Source organism: Colossoma macropomum, unplaced genomic scaffold, assembly GCF_904425465.1.
Source record: "Colossoma macropomum unplaced genomic scaffold, Colossoma_macropomum, whole genome shotgun sequence".
Classification (NCBI taxonomy): domain Eukaryota; kingdom Metazoa; phylum Chordata; class Actinopteri; order Characiformes; family Serrasalmidae; genus Colossoma; species Colossoma macropomum.
Genome location: NW_023494792.1, coordinates 19,189,278 through 19,215,757, shown reverse-complemented (window position 1 = coordinate 19,215,757; position 26,480 = coordinate 19,189,278). Strand labels below are relative to the sequence as shown.

Here is a 26,480-nt window from a genome sequence, read left to right as displayed (position 1 = left end):
AGTCGTTCACTGCGCATTAACAATGTGATTGGTCGTCCAGAATGTTTTTTGTGTGACGTCATCGTTTACACCATGTGTATATAAATTTTCTGCACCCTCAGTGTAAAACACCTTCCCATGTCCATCCGATAACGACAAAATACTGTCGTATTACCCACCTCTGTGTTTATGTATCGGCATCGGCAGATATGTACATGAAAATATCAACATCAGCCCACAGTTACCATATCAGTGCATCCCTAACTGTCAGAGTAGATGTAGGTAAAGACTGGCTTTCCAAAAATCACTTCAGCGATTTTTCTCATCTGGTCTTTCATCCAGTAATCTTTAAATTGGTCCTTATTGAGGTTAAAAGTGGAGTGTCTACTCGAGCAGCTAAAGAAGCCATTAGCAGCATTACTTCGACCATCGCAATCTGACTGGTTTAATTGCAAGCCTGGTCTTATTTGCATCATCAGCCAGCTCTAAAGCACTTTAGATTTTATCAGACTGATCAGATTTGAGGCAGACAGCCCATAATAATCCCAGCTCAAAGAAGACTGCCCGGCTGTTAAGTGTTTCTTAGTCTGTTTACATGGTTACATGCGAGGTGTTGCTCCATGTGTTATATTCTCTCCTACTGATTTAATTTTTTACTCTGAGGTGCTTTTTCCAAGTTGGATTAACACGTCTCAGGATATATGCGATGATCTTGTGGCCGACGCAATCCCCCTATCGAATCCCACTCGCATGACTGTGACGTACTGCGGTCCTCCAGAGTATTTCCCATCTCTGATTTACAGGGTTGTTCCACTCCTTGGTATTTTGAGACTTGCAGTGGCAGCTGATTTTAAGACGTCCTCACTCGTAGTTTTAATTTATTATATTACAGACATGATAATATTTTTATAATTCATTTATTTCTATTGTTTAGATGTAAAGCTATTATTCTCATTTTACTATACATTTTATACATCATTAATAACAAAGTGAATTATATAATAATCACATTTACTTTTGATGTACATTGTATTGTACATTACATGTTCAATCAGCAGCTGCATTTTCAACTTTTCTTCAAAAAAAATGGCAAAACTTATTTTTATGTTTTTGTGCAAAACAATAACTGTCTAATAACTGTAATCAGATTCAAATATCTCCTATTATGCTCACAGACACAAATATGGTATCAACTGAAAGTTTAGAATCTGTGCTGTAAATAGACACTCTCCACTTGTTTCAGTGAGCTGTAAGTGAGAAATAATTAATTCCATATAACACTGCTTTCATTATTTCCACTGACTTCTAAAGGTTAACTTTTTATCCTCAGGATTGGTCACCGCTGCTCTCTGGCCAGGTGGAGCTGCTCCCACCCCAACTGCTCCACACCTTGTGACCCAGCCCTCCATCAGAGCTGCACTGTACCCCCACCGCCACCACCCTGTCTGCAGAGTGGGTATCAGCCCCCACTCCAGGGGGCGCCAGTGAGGAGCTGAGTGAAGCTTTGGACAAGCCTCTGGAGAACGACGCTGAAGGGGTATGGAGTCCAGACATCGAGCAGAGCTTCCAGGAGGCGCTGGCCATCTACCCACCCTGCGGCCGGCGCAAGATCATCCTCTCAGACGAGGGCAAGATGTACGGTACGCCTCCCCAGCTCCACCTTTTCCATCTCTCTGGCTTTCTCTGTTTGTTTGGGATTAAATTCTTGGGCTAGATGGGGATGGGGTGGGGGTTCTAGGTAGTCCTGTGAACAACTAATAAAGACACATTTGATCACAAGCAGGTCTGTATTCATTCATTACCTCAGGGGTGTCCAAGTGTAGTCCAGTAGGGCTGCAGTCCAGCACAGTTTTGTGATTTCTTTGTTTAATGAATTCTTTTCGTGTAAATCAATCACCCAGTTTAGCAGGTGTGATAGACAGCAGGGAAATCACTAGGGGTGTAAATCCTGGACTTCACAACTCAATTTGATTATGCTCATGCTTTGAATATTATTGAATATTGTTTTAATTCAGTTCTGACAACCTAAACTGATTGAATAAGAAGCATTCTACTCTTGTTGTTACTTGTGATAACAGCATGTTTTTTTCACAATAACTGAGCACCGTTTGCTAAGTAAAACTCTCTTTACTCTGCAGGTAACTGTTGCTGAGTTTGGACTTTAGCACATATAAAAACAGAAAATTAATACATTAGGTAACTTCTATAAGATGCAGCCCATTTGGTCAGAATCTGAAGAAGAGTGTGACAGGAAGACTTTGTCAAATTCCAAACCAAAGTAAGTAATTCGGTCGGCAGCTGTGACGGCGAAGCAACCGAACAAACCAGAGTTAGCCAGAAGCAAACTGAATTTGGTACAATTCAGCAAACAAGATGGGCTGTGAAATGCTTACAGACTGGCTGGAACAAAATGACATTCAGGCTAATCTGGCAAATATTGAAAAAGCTGAGCAGAAGCTGATGTTGCCACAGTTTTATGAATCTGCCCGTAACGCAAAAGTCCAGTTCTTTTTTGTGGAAGGAGTTGCCAAGGAATTTCAGACAATGTTCGGGGCTTCTTTGCTTTACTTTTCTCTGTATCTGTATCTCAGAACTATCATATAAAAGCAGTAGACCACTGGTGATTGTGTGTTATGGTAAATAACATCACAGCTTAGGCAACTGTCATCTCACCCTCGGCTTATGGATGCACCCAAATCACAGCTGTGATGACACACTCCCTCTTATGTTCATTTGCTTAAATGATAGATAATAACATTCCAAAATTGATGCAGTTGAATCGGTACCTTCAGACTTCTGTATCACACAGCACTGCTGCATTTTTATACCCTTAGAAATCACCAAACTGTTCTGGGCTCCAGGACTGCTGTTGGTCACCCCTGCATTACCTTTTGGCTGCATTCACAACACCGGATTGAAGTGGCACAGATCTGATTTTTTGCCTTAATGTGAAATAAATCTGATGTTTTCAGAGCTGTATGGACACACAAATCTGATCTTTTCAAATCAGCTCTGAGCCACTTTATGAAAGGCTATGTTCACATTACCAGGCTGAAGTGGCACAAATCTGATTTTTGCTGTACTGTGGCACGCATGATTTCATCAGAGTTGTGTGGTCTGATCTTTTCAAATCAGATCTTTCATATATGGTCATAGATCAGATACATATCCTTTGGGTGGGCATGTGACCTTAATGTGAGCGGTCAGATTGCAATTCATGTGTTTTTTAACGTTAACTGTAAATGATCCTGCATGCACCATCATATAGTGTTAACCTGACAGTAGTTGAAGTTAGTGCCAGTAAATGGTGCAAAAGCATCTGACCCTTTTTTGCCTTCATCCTGCTTTAATAATGAATAGCTGAGAGCTGTTTGGAGCAAATTATCTTCGTAACGAAGGCTTGTAGTACTCCTTAGTTTGTTTGTTGTTCATGACACATGTGATTCATCCACATGATGGCATTGATTAGGATATGCTCATGTGGGTTGTTTGAGAATGCAGGATTTATTCACATTAATGACAAAATGTGAACCATCAAGTTAGAAAGAAAAAAAAATTGGATTTGAGCAACGAGACACGTAATGTGAACGTAGCCTAAGACTACCACTAATCCACGGCCCTTGATGATCACTCATTTTTTTCTAGCTTTGCTTTTCAACTGTGCGTCTATTGTTCACGTACACTTCTATAAAACTGTCTTACAGGCGAATGAATCATAATGATTTTGTTCAGCATCTCGGACTAGCACGCCAAACAGCCATAAGACAATGTGGGTTTGCATTTCTTCATGCGAGCTAAAGATAGCTGAGACAGCACGCGTGTATCTCTTGCTATAAATGTCTTTGTGCCTGACCTGTCAATAGACGGGCCGATAACAGATGAGTAGTTGATGGACGGCTGTTGTTTGATTGGGTTCGATGGCTAGGTGGATGCACGGATGGAGGGATAAGCAGAAGGTGGAAGGGTGGAGAGTGAGAGAGAGGATGTGTAAGGACATGTGCTAGGTCTCTCGTCAAACACAATCTGTCATCGCATGCTGGACTAGCCATTAGTCGCAGCCTCTGAGCTGCTGTGAAAGCTCATGCGAGTGCATAAACCCTGGAGCTATACTGCTGGAGTAGTGGGGGCAGGTGGCAAATACTGAGGCAGGGCATGGTGCAGTGTGGGGGGGGTGCAGTTTAGGGTAGTTCTATTGCCCCCTTCCTCCCTGGGGGGTGGGGGTGTGGGACGAGTGGGCAGCGGGTAGGGAATGTCATGGAGAGTCCGGAATGGCATGTGCTCGCCCTGAGCTCGGGGTTCAAGGCAGCGTGGCTGTAACCGGAGACCAGAATAGACGTTTACCCTTTGAGTGTGTGTGATGATGGAGGGGGTGGGGGGTGGGGGGCAGGAGGGAAAGAGAGGGACAGATAAACATCGGGGGAAGAGAGCCAGTCTTGGGCCCTGCACCTGTCCTCTGCCCTCTGTCTATAGGCCCCTCCCATACACCCCCCTACTCACAACCCTGAACTGTCTGCCTGTTAGTCAGCCTGTGGGTGTGTGTGTGTATGTGTGTGACTTTCAGGTCACCTACAGCTGCTGTCTCTCTCTCTCTCCTACCCCTTCAACTCTACAGACATTAGCAGATTTACCATATGAGAACAGAGAGAGGAAGACAGAAGGACTTACTGACAGTTTAGTCATTTTAAAGCAATAGTTTCGCAAAAAAATCTAATTTACACAATTTGCCTCAGAATGCAGTAGATCAGCCAAGACAAGTTTGGTGTCAGAGGTTTGCTTCTTTAGTTTTGCGCTGGAGCTACGAGGCTAACAAGTAATAGACGCCTCAGCGATTGACTTTAGTCAAAATTCTGACTAGTTCCACTTGCCTTAGTTACTGTTGCTAAGACCATAAAACTTTCAGGCTGTCAGGATACCTGGTGGCAGATGTAGCACTTGTGCTTACAGAATAAAAAGTTCAGTAGAACAAAGGTGTTTAGAAACACACAGAAGAATATATTTAAAAATGTTTTATGATTCTAAAATAAGCTGGATTCAGTGCAGACATACAGTCGTATGCAAAAGTTTGGGCATTCCTGGTCAAATGACCAGGATTTTCTAAGTGAAAATAAACAAACCTATTCTCTACAGAGAACATTTCTTCACATTTTAATGCGCAGTTACTGTTTATTTGCTGAATTTAACATTTTGGGGAAAATAATAAATAAAAAAATAATAAATAATAATAAAAAAAATTTTGGCACATTTTATGTTTTATGTTTTTTTTGGCAGTGTGTTAAACTCAGAATTTTTTTTTATTATATTTATTTTATAAAATATATTTTATTTTATAAATAGATTATTCACTGTAGAGCATGCTTTAACTTATTTTCACTTAGAAAATCCACAAAACATGTAATTCAAATTTGCACAGGACTGTAGCTGTATTGAAAATAGCAAAAAAGATTTTGTTTTTCTGTGGGCTTTTATGCTTTCTAATGATAAACAGGTGGGCCTTGAGCTGGAGAAGGCTGAGAACTACTGCCTTAGAGTAAACAGGTAGGCCTGTTACTAGTTGTGACATTAAGCTGAGAGTGAGGAATTCTACGACATTTAATCCAAAATGTGTTCAGCTTCGAGATGAAGTAAAAGCAACACCACCATCCAGACTAGCAGGACAGTGTATGTGGATTAAAATTTCTCCAGTAACACGTTTTAATCATCTCATAGCCTAATAATTAACTGGCATTCTCACTGCAGGTTTGCTCTGAGGAGTTTTGTCTGAGCAGGTTTGCTCTGAGTTTCACTTGATGAAGGAAGTCACGCTTAGTGACTATCGGGATTGTCAAAGATTTTGCAAATGGTAAATTAGAATAAAATAGCACACTGCGTACCTTAATCATCACACACTTGCCTCAGTCCATGTCAGGCTGTTAAGTAATCTCCTTTCCTTCGTGGTTTCTGACACTGATAGCATTTTTATTTATTTAAATAAGAAAAAGTATGATGCATAGCCAAATACAGTAGTAGCTGCTATTTGGAAGCCTGAAATTCGTCCATACAAGTTTTTATACACTGTTAGAAATAAAGGCACTGTGCAGGTACGTTTTTTGTTCATCAAGGTACAAACAATGTAAATGTACCCTCAAAGGTACAACAGTGGTTTTAAGGTCCTACTGTGTACCTTATATAAGTTTTTCCAGGTGAAAAGTACACATTTGTACCTTTTCATAAACAGTTTTAAAACAGAACAATAAGAAAAAAAGCCTGGAGACGAGACGGAGTGTGTGGAGACAATACAACTTGGATTATGCTACAATTATGTTCCTTAATTAAAGGTACTGAGATTGAGGCCTTGGGAGTACCACCCTAGTGACAAGAGGGGCGCTGCCCCAGTGACAGTTTCTGGGAAGACAGTTACTTCTAAGTGTTAAAGGGATTGTTTTTACCTAACAATCCCTTTAACACTGAGATCAGAGAGGAACCATATAACACTACCATCACTCTTGCCTTGGTCAGCTGCGGCCTGCAGCACAGACCACTGCAAATGAAAATCAGCACTGTTAAACTAAGTTCTGCAGTATTCAGTTTGCACTGTGCCGAAATACCACAACACAGTATCAGTCATCCAGCCGTCATCCTGCTTTCTGCTTTTCTTGCCACTCCGTTTCAGACACGTCCCAGATAGAAATACAGAGGCAGGTGGTGAAAGGCAGTGTCTGGAGAAGACTAAGAGGAATAAGCTGACCATTCGTCAGCCTTTACCACAGCCTTCAACATGTGTTCACACTGTTACACTGTGATTTTGACATGCTCAGCGACTGGAACAACAGACCTTCACAAAATTGCTTTACTGTATTTGCTCCTGCAAAATGACTGGGCCAAACGTTTCAAGCTGGCTCAGTGAGCTCCTGCCCAGCAAGACACAGAATGGCATTCTGAAGCAGCGCTGATCGGTTTCACACAAAAGTGGGAATTTTTAGGCTTATCTGTAGTTGTAGATAGTTGATGATAAGGGTGATGACAATATGACAGTATTTTCTCAGCAAAATGTTAATATCATCAGTACATAAAGAACACTGAAAACTGCGTGTTTCATTGCAAAGAGAGTATAATTAGACCTGTTTCACTGGATTTACTGCTCCATAGTATGTCACACAACAAAATCCTTATACTCATAGATTTTGATAGTGTTCTGTGCAGTACTGTGGCTTTTTGAAACCTCAGAAAACAGAATATTGTGATATTTATCATGTACTGTGAAATGCTGTATATTAAATTAGCCAGGTTATAATGGTATAATACATCTGATGCATAAAATAGTGGTACACCAGTCCCTTCCTGGAAAAAAAAATATATATATATATTTTTTTATTCAATTTAGGTAACAAAAAAAGTAGGTTTCACTTGTCTGTACTTCTGGCACACCAGAAAGGGTACCAGTTAATTTTACAGGTAACTGTAACATGTCAATTGATAGATGGGTTTAGGACAATGACTAGATACATTATTTAGATTGTTTTGAAAAAAATGAAAAAAATAAGTGTACAAACAATAAATGAAGGTAAAGTTCTTTTGCAGAAATCTGGTGTCTGTTTGGTTCTGCCATATTGTGTGAGATTTTTCTTGGTGTTAGTTCAATCAAGAAACCAGCAATTTCATTAGTTATATTAATATATAGTAAACCTAGACATGTATCATGATATTGTGAAACTGAAATTTATCACCTCTATCTGGAGGAATCCAAACAGAAGATCGTTCATTGCAACAATGTGCTGTATTAAGAGAATTTGAAGTAATCACACAGATGACTGTCTGCATTGTGCAGTGCAGACTGGGTCATTAAAGCATGGCTATTCTTCCTACCCTGTGCACTGTTGACTCTGCTGGAGAGGCAGATGCAGTCTCAGCGTATCAATTGTAAAAATCCATGCAAATCTGACCACATTCCTCTGCTGGTCCAGCAGTGGAGACTGAGTTTTTTTTTTTGAGAGGAAGAGAAACTTCTTTGTGTTTTTCCTCAAACATTTGTGGCATTTTTTCCCACAATTCCTTGCATACCCATCGGCCATTATGCTCATCTCTCGTTTGAGTTATTATCTCGTTAAGCGCGGCAGCGTCATGGAGATTGTCTTGCTCTTGGTGCGGTGGGCTAAAATTCGACAGGCTTTGCCAATGAAAACATTTCTTGGCTTCCATGGCTGCTGCGCTGTAATGCCTTCGCCCTCCTCTCTCTTTCGCCTGGCCCGTAAAATTACACACCCCACCGCTGAGAGGAAACACATTTACCATGGCTTAACGGCTCCCAATCATCCAGGAGCTAGATAAGTAAATAATGGACCTCTTCACCTGTCAGAAACTTGTTAGAGGAGAAAAAATGGAGCACTGGAATGGACGTGTGGTGACAGGGAGACTGAAAGCGTTTTGAAACGGCTTTTAAAAGATAAAGCCGAACTAACTGCATCACAAAATGAAGTGTTTTTCATGTACAAATGAAAAGAGATTACAGATGTCAACTTAGTTGACATGTAAAGAACATCACTGTAACCCCCCAAACACTGATATTTAGCTTTGCTGTTTGGTATTTACTCTAGCTGTAATTAGTTTTCTGAAGAGAGAGAGAGAGAGAGAGAGAGAGAGAGTGAAAGAGAGAGAGAGAGAGATGGAAAAAGCAGTCTAACCCTCACCTAGACTCTAACTTTACCAGCTGAGTGAGAGATTGGTTTGTGGGTGAGGACGAGTTCTAATGAGCAGACTCTCTCTCTCTTCCCTGTTTCTTCCTTTCTCCGCCACTCGCTCTCACTTTCTCTCTTTCTCTGTCTTTATATATCTCTTTCTCTTTTTCTCCTTTAATTCTGTCTTTCTCCTCTTTTTTCTCTCTCATTCTCTCTTTCACCCTCTCTTTCTCTCTCTCCTCTCTCTATCCCTCTCCCTTTCTTTCACATTCTCTTCTTCACTTTTTCTCCTCCCTCTTTAATGCTGTCTCTTCTCTGCCTCTCTCTCACTTTATCTCTCTCTCTCTCTCTCTCTCTTCAGAAAACTAATTAGAGTTACATACATACATACATACATACATATATATATATATATATATATATATATATATGTATATTTTCTTTCTCTCTTTCCTCTATCTCCCTCTCCCTCTCTCCCTCTCTCTTTCATTCTTGCTCTCTCTCCATCTCTTCTTTCTTTCTCTTTCCTCCATCTCTCTTTCATTCCTCTCTCTTTCACTCTCGCTCTCTCTCTCTCCATCTCTTCTTTTTTTTCTCTTTCTCTGTCTCTATCTCTTTTTTTCTCTCCCTGTCTCGCACGTATTATGAAGTGACTCACAGGTTGCAGGGTTTCTGTGGGGTGTGGTGAAAAGGGAGAGGTTTGTGTGCTCTTAATGATGAGGAAGTCTTGATTTTACTTTTATGATTTTTACAGTGAACCAGAGGGTTTTCTGGACTGTAATGTGACTATAAAGGTGTTTTTAAAGGTTTCTCTCTCTCTCTCTCTCTCTCTCTCTCTCTCTCTCTCTCTCTCTCTCTGTATAATGTACAGTATTGGTGATGACACTGTCTCCTGACGCCTGGGTCACAGTGACTGTGGTGAACTGCAGAACTCCTGGTCTTGTTAGTACAGACTGCGCCTATAGTAACCTTAGCCTTCCTCCTGACCTTTGGGTGTACATGTGATTTAAGAGTCCTTAAGAAAGAACAGCAGAGACTTCATGCCCAGCTCAGATGCCTGGCTCTGTCTGGCTGTCTGTCTATTTGTCTGGCTGCCCGTTTGTTTATCTGTTTGTCTATCTGGCCGTCACACTGACTGACTGCTGTTCTCTCCATTGGTCTGTTTTCCTGTCTGTCTGGTCCACGTCCACCAGGCCAGGCTCTCTCTGTGGAGCGTGTGATTTAGAGTTGACAGTTCCTTCATAGTGTTTGAAAACTAAAAAGAGACTGGAAGACTCAGACAAACACTGCACAGCAAGACTCTGTTTGTGTGTATGAAGCTTCTGCTCTGCCTTTTTGATGAGAACGTCTCTCTTTGTATTGTGTGACCCTTCCTCTAATTTTCCTGTCTCAGGGTGTTTTGTTGAGTTGAAGGTCCATGATAGTGATTTGAATAGGATGCAATGCAGCACATTATACTATCTGAAAGTATGGCTGGACATTGAATATTACTGCGACTAACACAGTCCTCTACATCCTTAGAAATGTTTTTAATACAATTCAAATACTACGATGTAGGTTTGTGTGTTTTTCACAGTTTACAGATTTTTCAGGATTAATTGTATAAAGAAATCTCTACATTGTTCAGAACTCATTTTTAAAAAGGGGACTTGGACGTTGTGTGCATTTTGTTTAGAGTATGACTGCTCATATTATTTTACAATATTCCTTACATAAGTTTTATAATAGAGCTGTCAGAGTTAACGGTTTAATAAAGCTTCAGAGCAAATAACTATTATGCCACTCATTTTTTAGGGGCATTAACACATTTTCCACCTTTGACCCTTCAAGCCATCCATAGCTCTCCAGCCTGGAGCCCAGCTGCTTGACCTCTGTATGTTGCCATAAAAGAATCCATGATTGTTCAACAGTGGATAAATCAACAAGCAGCAAACTAACAAAAACAACAGTAAAGTGGAAATATACTGTTCCACCATCTGTATTCAGTCCAAGTTACATTTTTATAAATGCTGTATTAGAGCACAGTTAAATTACATTTATAGGAGAATACTTTTAGAATACTTACCTATAAATTTTAAAAATACATACTATCTTTCAAAGAAACACTATTTTAACATCAGCTCACAGCATGTAAAGCATTAGTCTAAAGAAGATCTCAAAATATGGCTTCTTTACAAACACTGAAGATCCTGCTAAAGCCTGGGTAGACTGATAAATCACTGTGATGAGCCAGTTATTGGACTGGGCATTAGTAAACTCTTTTGAGGGATGACTGAACTGGACATCGAGGTCTTGAGTGACAAGCTTAGCTTTGACTTTGTACTGGACTTCCATGGTAACATCTATCATTAACTGAAAATCACACAGCTACACATTTTATAGTCAAATTTGCAAGATTTTGTTATTGGAATATGGCAAATTGTTGGCTTAGGTCATGAAAGGGCAGTGGGATTATGGGAGCAGCAATGGACTGAATTTTTTTTTATTTATTTCTGTGTTACTTTGAATTGATTTTTTTCTGAAACATATTAACAGAAGAAGTAAATGAGCAAAAAAAAAAAGCCAATTAGTAGCAGTGAGGAACGGCATGAAGTAAATAAAAAGTACAGCTGTTTTTCCCATGGACTTTTATCAATATGTATTCTAAATGTATTCTAAATACATTTTATTTTTTTGTAATGGAATACATTATTATATGTATTTAGGACAGTGTACTCAGTATTCAGCCATCACTAGTATTTTGCCCAACCCTGGAGTTGAACAAGAACGAGAGTGAGAGGCTGCAGTCTTGGAAGAGTTGGGACCATTGACTGTATATATGATATATATGATATACACACTCATTGGTTAGACCATGCTGCTAATGTTGTTGTCAGTAGACACTGGTGATGAAAATTTTAAACACACTTTGAAAATAATGTGATTTCATATGATGAAAATAATGTTGCTGATTTATTCAATTAAGTAATAAATACATTGTGATGAAGCTTATTTAAACGTATATAACTGCAGGAAAATGCACTTTAAAGCCAAGTTAGAGCAAATAAGACAAATGTGTTTAATTTATTATTTAAATGTGATCAACTACATGAAATAATGTGATTAATCATGATTTATTGTTTTAAACCATTTGACAGCCCTAATTTGTATGTATAATATGTATAATAACATTGTTAGTTATAGAGCTACTTACATAATTAACTACATTTGTGAGTGAGTTCTGTTGACCTACTGGTTCAGTTGCATCTGTTCATTCAAACATATTTCAGCACTCTTTAGCATTTTAACAGCTTGCACATAAATATGAATAATATGATGCTGCTGCGAAGTGTGAGTCTTTTAGTGCTTTATTTATCGGTGCACCCGATCCCAAACACACACACACGTTCGGTCTGCTGGTCGTCTGTGTGACAGTGCGCAGTGTGCAGTGTGTAGTGTAGTGTTGTGTTGTGTCAGAGAGGAAGTCTCACTCAGACTGTAGATTCCTGAAACCCTAATGCCTCTCTCATCCCCAAGGAGAGCGTATGGGCAGCAGATGGAGCTCCTTTTTCTGCCCTTTCCTTTCCTCTTTCTCTCTTTCTCTCTCACACACACACACACACACACACACACACTTGGACTGACACTACTTCATAAGTTTGCTTGTTTGAGAGAATAAAAGCACGGAAGTAGCCGCTCCTCCACACTGCAATGATTTAGAATGATTTCTCTCTGACCACAGGCCACTTAGGTCACTTTATGGACTGTGTGTGTGTGTGTGTGTGTGTATGTGTGTGTATGTGTGTGTATCCCCTCCTTCCGTGCTGAGCAGATGCAGGACTCAGTGTGAGGAGAAGTCAGAGCTTAGGAATGAGAGGAATGTGCAGGGGAGGAGAAGGGGGAGGCCACACCGAGAGAGAGAGAGTTTTACAGAGAGAGAGAGAGAGAGAGAGAGGGCACTGGAGGGGTCAAACAGATTTATGAGGTACGGGGTGCTGTGAGGCTGCTGTGCCTTTGCATGACACTGACTGTCCGCTATGACCTTTCTCTGGCCTTGAAGAACTGCAGAGTGGTCTGTGTGTGTGTGTGTGTATGTGTGTGTGTGTTTGTGTATGTGTGTGTGTGTTTGTGTGAGGGGAGGTGTGTGTGCAGTTTCAGGTAGCCATGGCTGTCCACCCTTCCAAGACTGCGCTCCAGACTCTGCCTATGAATGACCGCTTCCTGGCTGCTCACCAGCAGACACACACACACACACACACACAGTCACAGTTGTGACTCACACTGGCCCTGACATTTGCCCTTTCTCTCTCTCTCTCTTTCATCCTTCGCCCTGCTTTAAAAAAAGATTATTTTAGATTCGAAATTATTATTTTTATTACTTTTTATTAGTTACTCTATGATGTACATTCTAAAGTTGCAGTCTTTGTTAATGTCCATATCTGAAATTTTACATTTTCTTTGGCCTCAGTGTTCTCCAAGTTTGGCTGAACACAAATTAGATTTTTTTTTTTTCAAATCAGTCAAACCAGAGAGAGTTTTTATCGCTTGATTTATCATATTGAATTCAGTCTTTTGGTCACATAGGACTATGAATTTTAACAAAATAATAAAAAAATGATTGTATGAAAATTAAATTAAAACATTAAATTGAAAAAAAAAAAACTGTGCAACACGTTATCACATCAAACCAATCAGAAAACATTCTGTGGCATTCTTCCTGTCACATTAATTGTAGTTGTTGGACATGAATGGGTTACTATATTCAAAAATTGCTTCTTTGTTTTGACTATTACTCTTTTTCACTCCCTTTTTCTGAATATGGATTTCTTTCTTCTCCCTCTCACTGTGCTGTAAGCACTTATAAATGGCTTAACCAGCACAAACTTTCCGTTAAAATCATTTTACTACAAGACCTATAATTCTCTCTTGCAACCCTGTTTATCAAGCAAGATGGATGGATATAGAATCATCACTGATAAAGAACCCGCCTTGTCCAGGCAATAATAGGAATTAGTGATTTAAAAAAGTAGACATCACAGAGAATCCTTGAATAAAAAAAATCAACAAAAATTTTGACTAAAGTAATAAAAGAATACAATTTAAGTGAAAAGTAATTAGATAGTGTGCCAGTGACTCCGAGTTCACATCAAATAAGCTGGACAGTAGGTTTAAAATTTGGCTGACAGAAGGTATAACATCCTATTGAAACATCATGGAAAGAGGCAAATTGAGGGATTTTCAATCTCTAAAAGTAATAAAAGACCTTGAAAATCAGGACTTTTACCGTTATCTTAACTATGACATTATTTTGATAAAACAGTTAAAGGTAATAGACTCAACAGTATTAATAATGCAGTTTATCGGTCTCAGTTCCACAAAGGAATCATATCAAAAATGTAAGCCTTAATGGTAAAAAAGGACGTTTGATACAATAAAATAGGAAATAGGACAAGAGCGTTTTATTACCATTTCAAGCAGAATATGGCTTAAGCTTTGTGAATTTCAGTGGAAATGTACTAATTCACATGTCCGAAGAGAATTTGGGTGGAAGTGTGTTACTCAATTATTTGTTACTCCAAAGCAGAAACCTGCAGAAAATCAAGAATGCTGGAGGATGTGAGGGGAGCAGAAGGCTGGCCACTGGCATATATTTTGGGAATGCTCACTATTAAGACATTTTTGGACAGAGTTGCATCAAGTACAGAAAAATATATTTAGCCTATTTCCCTGTGAATTTGACTCACTTTTCCTAGGGGTGTGGGTGACCCACCCACAGTGGATGACTGAATAAACCTGGTAAATGAAATATGTGAAGTGGAAAACATGATTTTTTCTTTTAGATTACAGATGGCAAAATTATGGTTAATTAAGGGAGAGTTATGGGTTATAAGATGTGTGAAACGATATATAATTGGAAATGAACATGTGCATGGAATTGTGTGTTGTCATTGCATGCTTTTGAATGACTCCCCCAATGCTGAATACCAAGCGTGTGTCCCACATCTGTTGTCCCACAGTGCAGTATCCACACTAATGACATATTTCGTATTGTTTTGGCTCTGTGCTCTATCACACTGGAACTGACATGAAACAATGATTATGAGGTTAAAGTTAAGACTATTTCAGTGAACCATTAGTAATTAGGCAGTTTGCTGCTCAGTTGTTTCTTAACCAGCTGCATTACTGCATCATTATACACAAGAAAGCTAACAAATGATCTGAATTTAAGAGTCAGAGAAGAATAAAGATAGATGGATAGATAGATAGATAGACAGACAGATACATAGATAGATAGATACTATACTGATCCCTGAGACAAAATCATGGAAAACCAAATTTTGCTTTCTTTTTTTGTAGTGTGTAAACGTTGTAACATTTGGATCACATGTACCGAACATGAGAAGTATTCTGTCAGCCTGTATGAGGGCATTTTGTATAAAAAGTCCGTGGTTACTATATGGTTCACCCAAAAATTAAAGCAGACATTCTACATTTTAACCTAATAGTTATTACATTTAATGTACCAAATTAAATTAATTAAATGTACCAAAACAACAAAAATAACTGTTCAGTTGGTTAAAGACTGTAATGTACTTGCATTCTTATCCTATTACTTAGGAAGGCACTTTGGCAGCTCCCAACATGTGAAGAAGTCGAGTGATTGGTGTTCTTTTAGTATTTAAATGGATTTTGTCCTGGTTTAGAAAGTCTACAGTGGTTTGAAATTGTAGCAGTGAAAGCTCTTCAGTTAAAGGTTTGCTTTACTAGAAATCCAGTCATCACATGACTACATCCAAAAGGATTAAGGTAATATTGTTCGTACCTTTCAGATAACAGCAGAGCAGAGCAAGTGTCACAGGTGATAAGCCCTGCACGCACTGGTGATAAATTCAGCAACAAGCTGGCTTGCTAAAATGCAAATGAATTAAATGCAGTCTTGAAAAGCTGCCCAGCTGAACTGTTACGCAGAAGTACTGTCTCGTTTCTCACTTTATTTTCTATTTTTCTGCTTCTACTTTTCTTGATTCACAATGTGGAGGTTCTTTAAGCTGTTAAATCTCCTGAAAGATTTACAGTCTTCTTTTAATCTGGCATGTTGTCGCCATCGTCAAAGATCAAAGGCTAGTTCATGGAACACTTACATGTATGCAAACATCATCTGTCCGAACCTGAGACCTCTCAGTATGTCTTAGAGAAGAGCTTGAGGCGGAAAAAGGCTGTGCTTGGCATCCCAAAACTGAATCCAGACGCTTTTATTGCCTGGCAAAGCCCCGCTGGGATCCTCTTATCTCTGCCCTGATCACCTTGCCCTGCAGCCGCCCCCTCTCTCTCTTCCCCTGTGCTGTCACCACCATGCAAAGGAGGTTCCCTTTACAGCAATAGCTCAGGATCTAATTTACACAGTTTTCTCCTTTATTTTGCTACTGCAGCTGTGACGCTAATGTAGCTAACAAGTAATGGAAGCTTGTAGCCCACCAGTTAGCACTGTTTAAACTGCATGCCTAAATTATCACACACTTGCCACAGACATGTTGAGTTGTTAAGTCATCTAAAATAACAGACTGTTATCAATAAAAATAGAAAAAGTACAGACAAAACTCAGGCTGCAAGATGGCTGCTACTACTGTTTTAGCTACTGTTACTTACTTTTTGTCCATTTTTATAGATTACCAGTGGGGAACCCTCAGAGCCTTCAGAGAAGGCCTGGTAATTTCCAGGAACTAAAAAATACTGTACATTTTACTGTATTATTTTGTACATTTTAGTTTATTTTTAAATAATAGCATCATTTATAGTTTTGTTTGGAAACAAAAGGGTGAAAATCTTTAAATGCACTATGGGAAATTGTCTCTGCGGTATCTATGTAGATACAGCCAAGCTTGTTCTCCTATTATTAGGCCTTCAGGCCTAAACAGAAACCATTACATTAGATTAACTGTCAGCATCATAAAGACCCGACAGTGGAATCAGTTAAGTTTTATCTCCATTGAGAGGGACCAATTTCTTGAGAAAAAACATTACTTCTTTTGGAAGTCGTAGATGTGTCACTGACTTTGAATACAAATCTGACCAGGTATATGAAAATGGAAAACTGGTGGCAACTCTATGCCTGAGCTTTTTATTGAGTCATTGTAAAACTGCAACATAAAATATATGTTATTGTCTGTTAGAAACCTCAAATAAAACTTCAGATGTCTGTGCTTAATGAACAATGGCTAAAAAAGTTAATGTGTACCAGCGATTAGTACCAACATACTATTGGAGGTCTTATAGAGGGGCTAGCAGAAATTATCATTATTGTAGAGATGTTGAATAATTGTGGACAAGTTTTGATATGAAGGCCTAGATCTAAGAGTCACAGTTCACCACGAAAGATAACAGTTAAAGTTTTTCTGAGATTACTTAACAATTAAACAAATAGTGCGTGATGATTTAAGTATGCACTTTGGAAGATGCTAATTGGTGGGTTATAAGCTTACATTATTTGTTAGCTATATTAGCCTCATAGCTCCACTGTAAAACCGAAGAAGAACACTTAAGACACCAAACATGACAAGGGGAAAACTGTAAATTAGATTTTTCACCAAACTATCACTTTAATGGTGACCGAATGCAGACCAGCCTTTGCTACACAAACCATAGTCCTTACCATTAGAACAGTAATAGGAAAACTGATTTCTGATCAGCTTTACTAGTGGCCCCATCTCCTGTGAAAAGCTCAAGCTCTTGAGGTTACTCCCCCAAGAGCAGCAAGCTTCACAAGGTCATTTCACAGCACTGTTTTCCCTATAAAGCAGACATACAGGGCATGTAAGGGTGTGTGACAGGTTTAAAAGGTGATGTGCGTTAGTGAGGGGGTTTGGAGGGGACCTGTGGCCACATGACCAGTGCTGGGAGCTGTCCCAGCTGGTAACTGGAGCTTCGCTGAAGGAACAAGCCCGGAGATTTATGGCAGGAGTAAAGGCATATTCTATAAACATTGACACACACACCAGCTGCCACACAGCTTCCCTTATCCTGCGCTGCTTCATAACTCGCTGCTGTGTATCAGACTCTTTCTGACTCTCACACACAGTCATGTGCAAAAGTTTGGGCAGCCCTGGTCAAATTCCATGTTTTGTTGATTTTCTAAGTAAAAATAAGTGAACACATCCTCAACAGGGATCATGCTTAAATATGATGTTTTTCTGCTAATGTTAGTGCATAATTAGTATTTATTTGCTGAATTTAACACAGTGGAAAAAACATAAAATATAAAAAGTGCCATAACAGCAATATTGCATTAAAATGTGCAGAAGAGCATTCTCTGTAGAGGATGAGTTCACTTATTTTTGCTTAGATAATAAACAAAACATGGAATTTGACCAGGGGTGTTCAAATCTTTGCATACAGCTGTATATATTGGAGGGTAAAAGTCTGAGACTGCTTCTCAAAATGCTTCTATTTTGCATTCTTTTATAATTTAATACACAATTTGTCATTACAAATTATATTATCAATAGAACATTTTGAGGGAAAAGTAGAATCATAAAACTTGAAATGAATTTTAGAATTTCATATTTGGGATGCACACCTTTCACTGTACTCCACAAGTTTGTGCAAAAGCCTATGATGGGTTGATAGATCCTCCTGAGAGACGTCTGAGCACAAGCTTCAACATAAGAGATAATACTAAAAAAATCTGACCTTCTAGGACAAAGGCCTTAACATGATCAGTGGCACAAATTTGCTTTAATTTGAACAGATTATAAATTTTACAGATTATAAATACACATCTGAATATTTCTTCAATTTTACTTACCTTAGCATTTCATTGTACTAAATTTGTTTTTTTTAAAATTCTGTCATTTCCAGGATTAAATGAAAAATTTCTAGTTTTCCAGTGCTATCTCAGACTTTTGGATCCCACTGTACACACACGCTCTCTCTTTCCCTTTTGCCTTCTCACACACTCACACTTCCATAAACAGATGCCCGAGCTGTAATCACATAGACTCACATTAACGTAAACAGATGCAGTTACACTGTAACCTGTGCTGGGGGTAAGTGTGGATGGAACTGCTGTGTTCTACACAAACGCACACACACAAAACACAGTTAATAGAGTCAGGAATGTTCTGATGTGTTCGGCTCTATAAACATTTAAACTACAAATATCTGTTTCCTACAGCGACTGTCATCCCTCTGTCAAACCATCTGTTTCTAACATCATCTTCATCACAGAGACTGATACATACATCTCAGATGACCCCACTGATGGAATGTATCAAATCACTCGCTGAGCTGGTTTATGTTAAACTGTAATGGGGGACACGCAAGTGTTTTTAAATCATTTAACATTTTGAAATTTTGAATTCTGCTTTTTTTCCTAGGACGGAACGAGCTAATAGCACGCTACATCAAACTGCGAACGGGGAAGACGCGGACAAGGAAACAGGTGAGAAACTCTTTCAGCTACGTTTGCCACAAAAGCCTGTCACTGTACTCAGCACTGAAACAGACAAACTGAAAAGCAAAGTCAGAACTTAATTACTGTGTGGTGAGAGTGTGAATATTTGGCCCATGTGGGCCTCCATGGTGAAACAGAGCCGGGCCGAGTGATTTACCGGCTAAGGAGCCGCTCACAGATGCTGCTGGATCAGATAGCGGTGTGCCTCTTCAGCACCTCACGTAGCTTGGCTTGTTAGGGCCACAACCAGCCTGACCGCACTGTCACAATCAGGGGTCCAGCACAGGGCAGCGGGTTTGGAATCTGATAGCACTCCCTATGGCATTTGCATGTCGCACCATCTCGTCTAGAACTGTCCACACACAGGAGGCCTAAGCCCCCTCTTCAGAGAGAGGGAGATGATTGGTAAAGAAATAGAAAAGGATGGAAATGCTGGAATTTGAGTGCAGGGATACTGCTTCTACAAGCCAAATTACTTCTACAAGCCAAAAATTCATTTATAATTTATACTGTATTTCTGTTTATTTGCATTTATTCTGATGTCATAAGGGATTTTATTGGCAATAACACACTTCCTACCAAAATTTTAAACAATTTTCATGGCTGCACAGTACTATATCATACATTTCTGTATTCTCTACCCACCACATTAACATATCTATTCATTTGTTTATGCAGTTCCTGATGTTCCCTCTGCTAGGAGCTGCCATACAAGTGTTTTTTTTTGTTTTGGTAGGAAGTGTGTTTTTGCCAGTAAAATACTTTATAACATCAGAATAAATGCAACTAAATTAAATACAATATAAATTATAAGTGAATTTTTGGCTTGTAGAAGTCAATTAATATCTTGGTTAGAAAAACACAAGTTTGATTCCCGGTTTCTGACTCCAGCTATTACATTGTTAAATTCCATCAGCAGCACACTTGATTTGATTTAATGAAGGATTGATTAGCTAAAGCAAGTATTGATGGTAACTTGAAATACTGGACTTCCTCAAGTAGAGCTTTGGAAATGGTAACTAACACTCACACACATCAAATCATAATTTATTGCTTATTTGATTATTTGTATATATTGTAGGGTTACTGTTTTTCCAAACAAGAACACTTTTTAAGTTTACTGATAAATTAAGATAAATGCACATTTTCTAAGATGCCCAAGTTGTTTTTTGACAGTACTGTATATGGAGGTCAGAGGAAGAACAAACTAACACTCACTACACAGAATGTTCAAACCTACTCAAGTTACTTACAAAAGCCTTTGGTGCTGTCATAGGGTTTAATATTTAGATGATGCAAGCAGACTCAAGGCAGACCACATAAAGTTTCCCAGTGCTAATCTTTGAAAATTTGTTTGGAATCACTGTTGTCAATGATATGAAAATATTTTCCTAAAATCTTTTTCTCTCTCTATCTCTCTATCTCTCTCTCTCTTGCTCTATAATACATACACAAATACATAATATTTCACTTAAGCACTCAATATGCTCTTAATCTACGTTTAGCCTTAATTTGGACCTTCAAAAACCAGCCCATACTGCTGTATGCACACATTTGAGCAACTGACCTAAGAGCATGATCTGTTTTACAGGTGTCTAGTCACATCCAGGTGCTAGCACGGAGGAAGGCTCGGGAGATACAGGTGAAACTGAAGGTAGTGGCTCTCCAGACGGATCACCCATTACCAAATTTTCACTCCTTCTACACATTATAAACACATTTGTCAGTTTAATAGTGTTTGTAATGCATCTCTGCCATGACATTTGATAACCTTCTGACCTCTAAGTATTGGAAGGTCTAGGTCGCCCTCCTGCAGTTTCTGTCCATCTTCTCACACTTTCATGTCTTTCATTGCGCGGTATAGTTTGCTCACACTCCCACTGGCTGTCGGCCATTGTGGCCCAGCTGTCAGAGCCCAGAGCTGGTCACAAGGCTACACCACTGACAGGCCTTTTAAATACATTTCTGAAACTGAGAAGAGTGACAGACACACACACATGCCCATATTTCAGTTATGCCTGCAGGGTTGGTCCGGTCAAGGCAGAAGAATGCATTGGCTTGTCATGCTTCAAGGACTCTACAGCTGCTTAATCAAGCCATGGACAACTCCCTTTAAAGCTCTGCCTTCACACGCTAACCGAATCTAGACGCAACTTGGCGGGGATTCCAGAATCCCGATTGTCTGAGAATTTTGGATCCACAAAAATGAACTGAGAATTACTTCAGAATTCCTGTGTTGTTTCTTAGATCTGAGTGCTGGTTGAGGTGGGTTTTAAAACACGGCCAAGTATCAGGATTTGTAGCTGGTTCAGAGGGAGTGTTTTTCCGCTTGTTGTTTGTCCAAGCTAAGTCTGGGGTTTCATAATGCTGGAGGTTCTAGTTCTTGGTTTGACCTCCATGAATAACAGGCGACTTGTCAGCACTCGCTGGACTTTGCCAAGGCCATAAACTTTAATCTCCCCCTCCCAAAGGCCCACAGCAGGATCAGGACCGCCCCATTCAGTTAGAGACACAACTTCACTCTTAAAAAAGGCCTTGCAAAGTCACCTGCTACAAACAGCATTCTTCTCTGGATGTGGACCCAAGGGTTTCCAGCCCAGTTTAGCACATCTGTGTTGAATTGAGTTTTGAATTAAATACAGTCCTTTTCAACAAATCACAACCACAGCATAAAGCCTCCTACCTTTAGGGTGTGCTCTAATTAAGATATGATTTAAGGTGAGGATAAGTTTTAAGTTCACTGGCTCAGCCTCAGATTCTCAGTATTGCAACATCAAGCACAGGATTTGACCTTGATCTAACATTACCGACATCCGTTTGATGCATTATGGTATCATACGTCTGTTCCTCTGGTGATGTCACCGCTGTCTTCTTGTTTCTCAACAGGACCAGGCAGCCAAGGACAAGGCCCTCCAGAACATGGCCACTATGTCATCAGCCCAGATCATATCTGCTACTGCCTTTCAGAACAAGATGGCCCTGCAAGGGCTCTCACGGCCTGCGTACCCAGCCGCTGGTGCGGTGAGTTCTCTCACTGGAATCAACCTGACCTCTTATGTCTAATTAGATCTGGCTACTGACCAGTTTCTCTCAACACAATGTTTGCCAGAGTTTAAAGTACTTACCAGCTTTTACTTGCTGAATGATATTTGGTGGAGTTTGAGAGGGTGTGAAAAGCTTTGGGACTGGAAAAAGCTTCTGTTGGCCCAATTATCATTTGAGCTTTGTCTTATCAGCATAATAGTTTTGCATGAGAATTTAGATTTGAATATTCATTCGGTGATTAGCGATTAGCTGAGGCTCTTTTCTTCTTTTTCTTGTAGTTTTGGCATGGAGCACTTCCAGGTCAGCCTGCACCTACAGAGGAGTAAGTAAGCATTTCCACATTCATCATTAGAGACAACACAAATTAAAGTTTGACATGTAAAAAATTTCATGAGTCATTTGATCAAGTTTCTTGATCAGATTCTTCTGTCTATTCAGCATCAAGCCATTTTCGCAACAGAACTATGTGATGCAAGCCTCAGGCCCTCCCATCACAGGTTTGTCTGGCACCAGTACTTATCTACTTTTAAGTTTGGGTATTTCCTCTCTTTAATGCCAAGTCATAACTGGCCCCTCAATAGTTTATTGCTTCTCCTCTTTCTCAGGTTATGAGAGTGCATCAGGTCTGTCTATGTCCCCTAGTGCCCCCCCTTGGCAAGGCCGAAGCATCGCCAGCTCCAAGCTGCGTATGTTGGAGTTCTCTGCTTTTCTAGAGCAACCACAGGACCCTGAAAATGTGAGTCCAGCACGAGTTCATTTCACATTCCTGCTTTCAAATATGGTCACCTTTCCTTCACTTTCTTATGTCTGTTCTGTCTTGTGCAGTTCAACAAGCACTTGTTTGTGCACATCGGTCAGTCAAACCCAACATACTCTGACCCTTATTTGGAAGCTGTGGACATCCGGCAGATCTACGACAAGTTCCCTGAGAAGAAAGGAGGGCTGAAGGAGCTGTTTGAGAAAGGGCCGCCTAACGCTTTCTTTCTCGTCAAGTTCTGGGTGAGATCCATCAAAAACATTAATGTGCCAATGATTCACCCCTAAGCGCCAAGGCTACTGATACGTTTAGACTGAAGAGGAAGCTGGTCCTCAGCTCTGCTGGTCTAGATTGTGATTGTGCAGATTATCAGGTTATCAGACTTGCAGAATGTGGAAAGGAAGGAGCGATGTATCAGACATGAGTCAAATCCATGAGGTGAACTTAATGAACTCCTTGATCACCAGCAATAGCCATGTGCTCTGACATCCTCTGAGACGTAGACATGTGACCATATACTGTGTGTGCTGAGTACATCTGAGCTCATTTGGGAATGGTTACACGTTAGTGTGAAAGTGTTTGCTTTACACTGGTTAAGCAGACAGACCAGTGATTTGTCCAGAGGGCACAAAGAGAGGGAGGGTAGAGATCTCCAGGGCCTTGGACTGAGGAGAGTGACAGGATCTACTCTTTCAGTGCAGAAATATGAGCTTGGCCACCTGTCCCCCTCACAGTTACACCATCCCACACCACACGCACCCACCTATTTATAGAGCTTTCCAGACTGCAGAGATAGATAGATCGAAAGATAGAGGAGGGGGCTAAGTGAGAAATAGTTAAGCTGAGTATTGTTTCAGCACTTGTCTGTTGACCTTTGGGGGTGAGGTCACAAGTGGACCTGTCCTAACTCTGTGAGATCATAAATAGATTACGTTATTATCATGAAGCACTAATAGCTCTTTCACGTCTACAAGATGAAACCTAGTCTTAGACTAAATTGCAATAGTGTTTCAAATCCTATTTATTCTCTGCCAGTCTGTGAATGGGAAACCAGCTGTGTGTATCATCATCCAAAAAAAAAACAATTATCTTCATTTTTTGCAATTTTTATTTTTCTACATCATTTGATGTAGTCAGCAGCTAGACTCAGCAGCTGTCCTTGACATTCTGTGAAAATTTCAGGATGAATGGACCAATAGAAATGCTCCAGAATTGCTTGGAATGAAATCTCTTTATATTAACCTCCATTAAAAGTAAAGGTTGTTTTTGCCTTCTCCTGTAAAGTTACCATTTTTCTTTGGACAGTGACGAATGCACATATAGAGAGCTGTAAGACTGTACAAAAAAGTTCATAACCTCATAAGAGTTTGTCAGAGAGTCGCTCTTCATAGTATCTCCTGCTGCTACCCTGATATGAGGTCTCCCCTAGTGGGAATAGTGATTAAAAGCCTAGTCTTAGACTAAAAAGGACAATAAAAATTATCATTCCAGTATCAATTCTACCTATGAGCTTTGTCCAGAAAACCTGCTCTAAGAATCTGACCACAAGCGAGCCTTGTTCCAACTCATATATGGGTCATGACTTGGGCGTCCGGAGGCAGAGGTCGTCATGACAACGCTGACAGGCCTCCTGGCGGTACTCCAAAGCTATGGTATTCTAGATTAAATTTCCACACCGGCTATGGCCACCGTCTCGCACTGCACCCCGCGGGTGTGTCCTAACGGATCACCTCACGCTTTTGAAGTGCCGGTGGAATCGGATTTGAGATGGCCGTGCTAAATTGTTACACAGGGAGCTAGGCGACGTAATGCGATTTGGAACGTTGTGGGATGTTGATTGTAATTGGATGAATTCCCTCGCAGAAAGAGAGAAAGCGGGGGAGCACGGGTTCAGCTGAGAAATGAAGATAAATAAGGGAATAATGGAGAGCGAGGGATAGAGATGGAAGAGGTGTGGGGGGTGGAGAGAGGTGGCAGGGGGGTTATAATGGGGCATTAGGAGGCAGGGAGTGAGAGGGGAAAAGGTGAACCTGCCTTGAGTGCGCGTCTTTATAAGGGCTAAGATGAGAACATGGCTTTGCTAACCCAGAGCTGCAGGATGAAACCTCATTCATCAATCCCCATTACCATTCAAGCCCAATGTTCAGACAAAACAGCCTCCAAGAACACGGCCCAACATCTGTGCACCTCCCCCGTGACTGTTTTAACATTGTGGCTGGATTTCCATGTTGCAGAAACTTTAAATTTAACAGAATATGGCCATCTTGCTGAATATGCAGTAAATCACACCAGTATATATGATGTTCCATCTGTGTAAATTGTAGTCATTGCAAGGAAAGACAAAAGCAAGTTGTAATTTAGTCTTAATTGTACCTCAAGTGAAGAAATTCTGTCAAAAGTAGAGATAAAATCTCTACTTTAAAATCTATACTACATTTGTATTTGAAGAGGAGATATTTTATTATTGTTTTAATGTGTTAAAAACTATTGTTTTTTTTTTGCAGTAAGAGAAACATCAACTTTTCACTTTTGCCGTATTTTTGTCTTTGGAAAAATAAAAAGTCAGAAGGGCAGACTTGAACCTGTTGATAAAGAATGTAAATTGAATGTAACTGTAATTATGTTATAAAATGAGGGAGATATCCCAGGTTTCCCTGCAGTTTACTGGGTTAACTATGCCAAAATCATCTGAGGTCTTCTTGGTTGGTGTCCTGTGGTGTGTTGCAGGCCAGATTGGTATCCTAAGCTAAATCAACATGTACTAGGCTGAAGCAGGCGATTGGACTTTACAAGGTCTGGTCCAAGCCAGATGCTGTTTAGCTTGGGCGTCTAACATGGTGGTAAGACATACTATCGCTATAGGGACATGATGGCGTTTGCTGAGAAAAGCCTCAAGCTTAAGGGCACCATGCTGGTAAGAGAAAGGTTGCTGTCCGTGAGTGGGATTTGAGCATTAAAGGAAGAAGGCGGTATCAGTGACCCTGCCTCTCCATATAACAATACTGTTGTGTCCTTGGGTTAGGCACTTAAAACCAGATCGCTCCATGGGCACTGGACTACTGGAGGGAACTGTAAAGCCCTGTAATTCCAAGTAATACCTTTAAGTCGCATTGGATAAAAGCATCTGTTAAGTGACAATAAAGTAATAAAGCCTGGAGATTCTGATGGCTGACTTGACAGTGTATAAATCTATGAGAGATTAGGGTGATTCGAGGTTACTGCCTACAGACAGCAACTGTTCTTGTTCTCTATGCTGGTCTGATTGTGGTGTAATTCATCTCTCAAAAGAATCGCTGCGCAAACTTGGAGACAGATGTTTTTTGATCGCAACCATTAGTTCACCTTTGGCTTCAACGCTGTCTGGCTGAATGTACACTGTGCACCTGTTGCATCGACTATAAAGCCAATACTGCGTATGGATTGGCTTGCAGCAGCTCTATGATGATTAAACTTCTTTGTGTTGATGCAGGCGGACCTGAGCGTGAACCTCCAGGATGACAGTAGTTTTTTCTACGGTGTCTCAAGCCAGTATGAAAGCTCCGATAACATGATCATCACCTCCTCCACTAAAGTCTGCTCCTTCGGCAAGCAGGTAGTGGAGAAAGTGGAGGTAAGAGCC

At 40.1% G+C, this 26,480-nt stretch overlaps 1 protein-coding gene across 4 annotated transcripts in view; it reads left to right on the top strand.

The window, feature by feature from the left end:
• The window catches only part of LOC118811873 (transcriptional enhancer factor TEF-3-like), a 39,188-nt gene that overhangs the window by 7,612 nt on the left and 5,096 nt on the right, over window positions 1-26,480 (top strand). The window contains exons 2-10 of one of the 4 annotated variants that reach the window (XM_036576428.1): window positions 1,310-1,619; window positions 18,983-19,047; window positions 20,651-20,701; window positions 21,946-22,080; window positions 22,383-22,426; window positions 22,543-22,601; window positions 22,710-22,840; window positions 22,930-23,103; window positions 26,331-26,471. In XM_036576428.1, the coding sequence (XP_036432321.1) occupies window positions 1,613-1,619; window positions 18,983-19,047; window positions 20,651-20,701; window positions 21,946-22,080; window positions 22,383-22,426; window positions 22,543-22,601; window positions 22,710-22,840; window positions 22,930-23,103; window positions 26,331-26,471 (807 nt within the window). In that variant the 5' untranslated portion in view covers window positions 1,310-1,612. Of the gene's footprint in view, window positions 1-1,309; window positions 1,620-2,213; window positions 2,258-18,982; window positions 19,048-20,650; window positions 20,714-21,945; window positions 22,081-22,382; window positions 22,427-22,542; window positions 22,602-22,709; window positions 22,841-22,929; window positions 23,104-26,330; window positions 26,472-26,480 lie in introns of those variants that run through there. The other 3 variants (XM_036576427.1, XM_036576429.1, XM_036576430.1) reach the window with 3 other exon arrangements.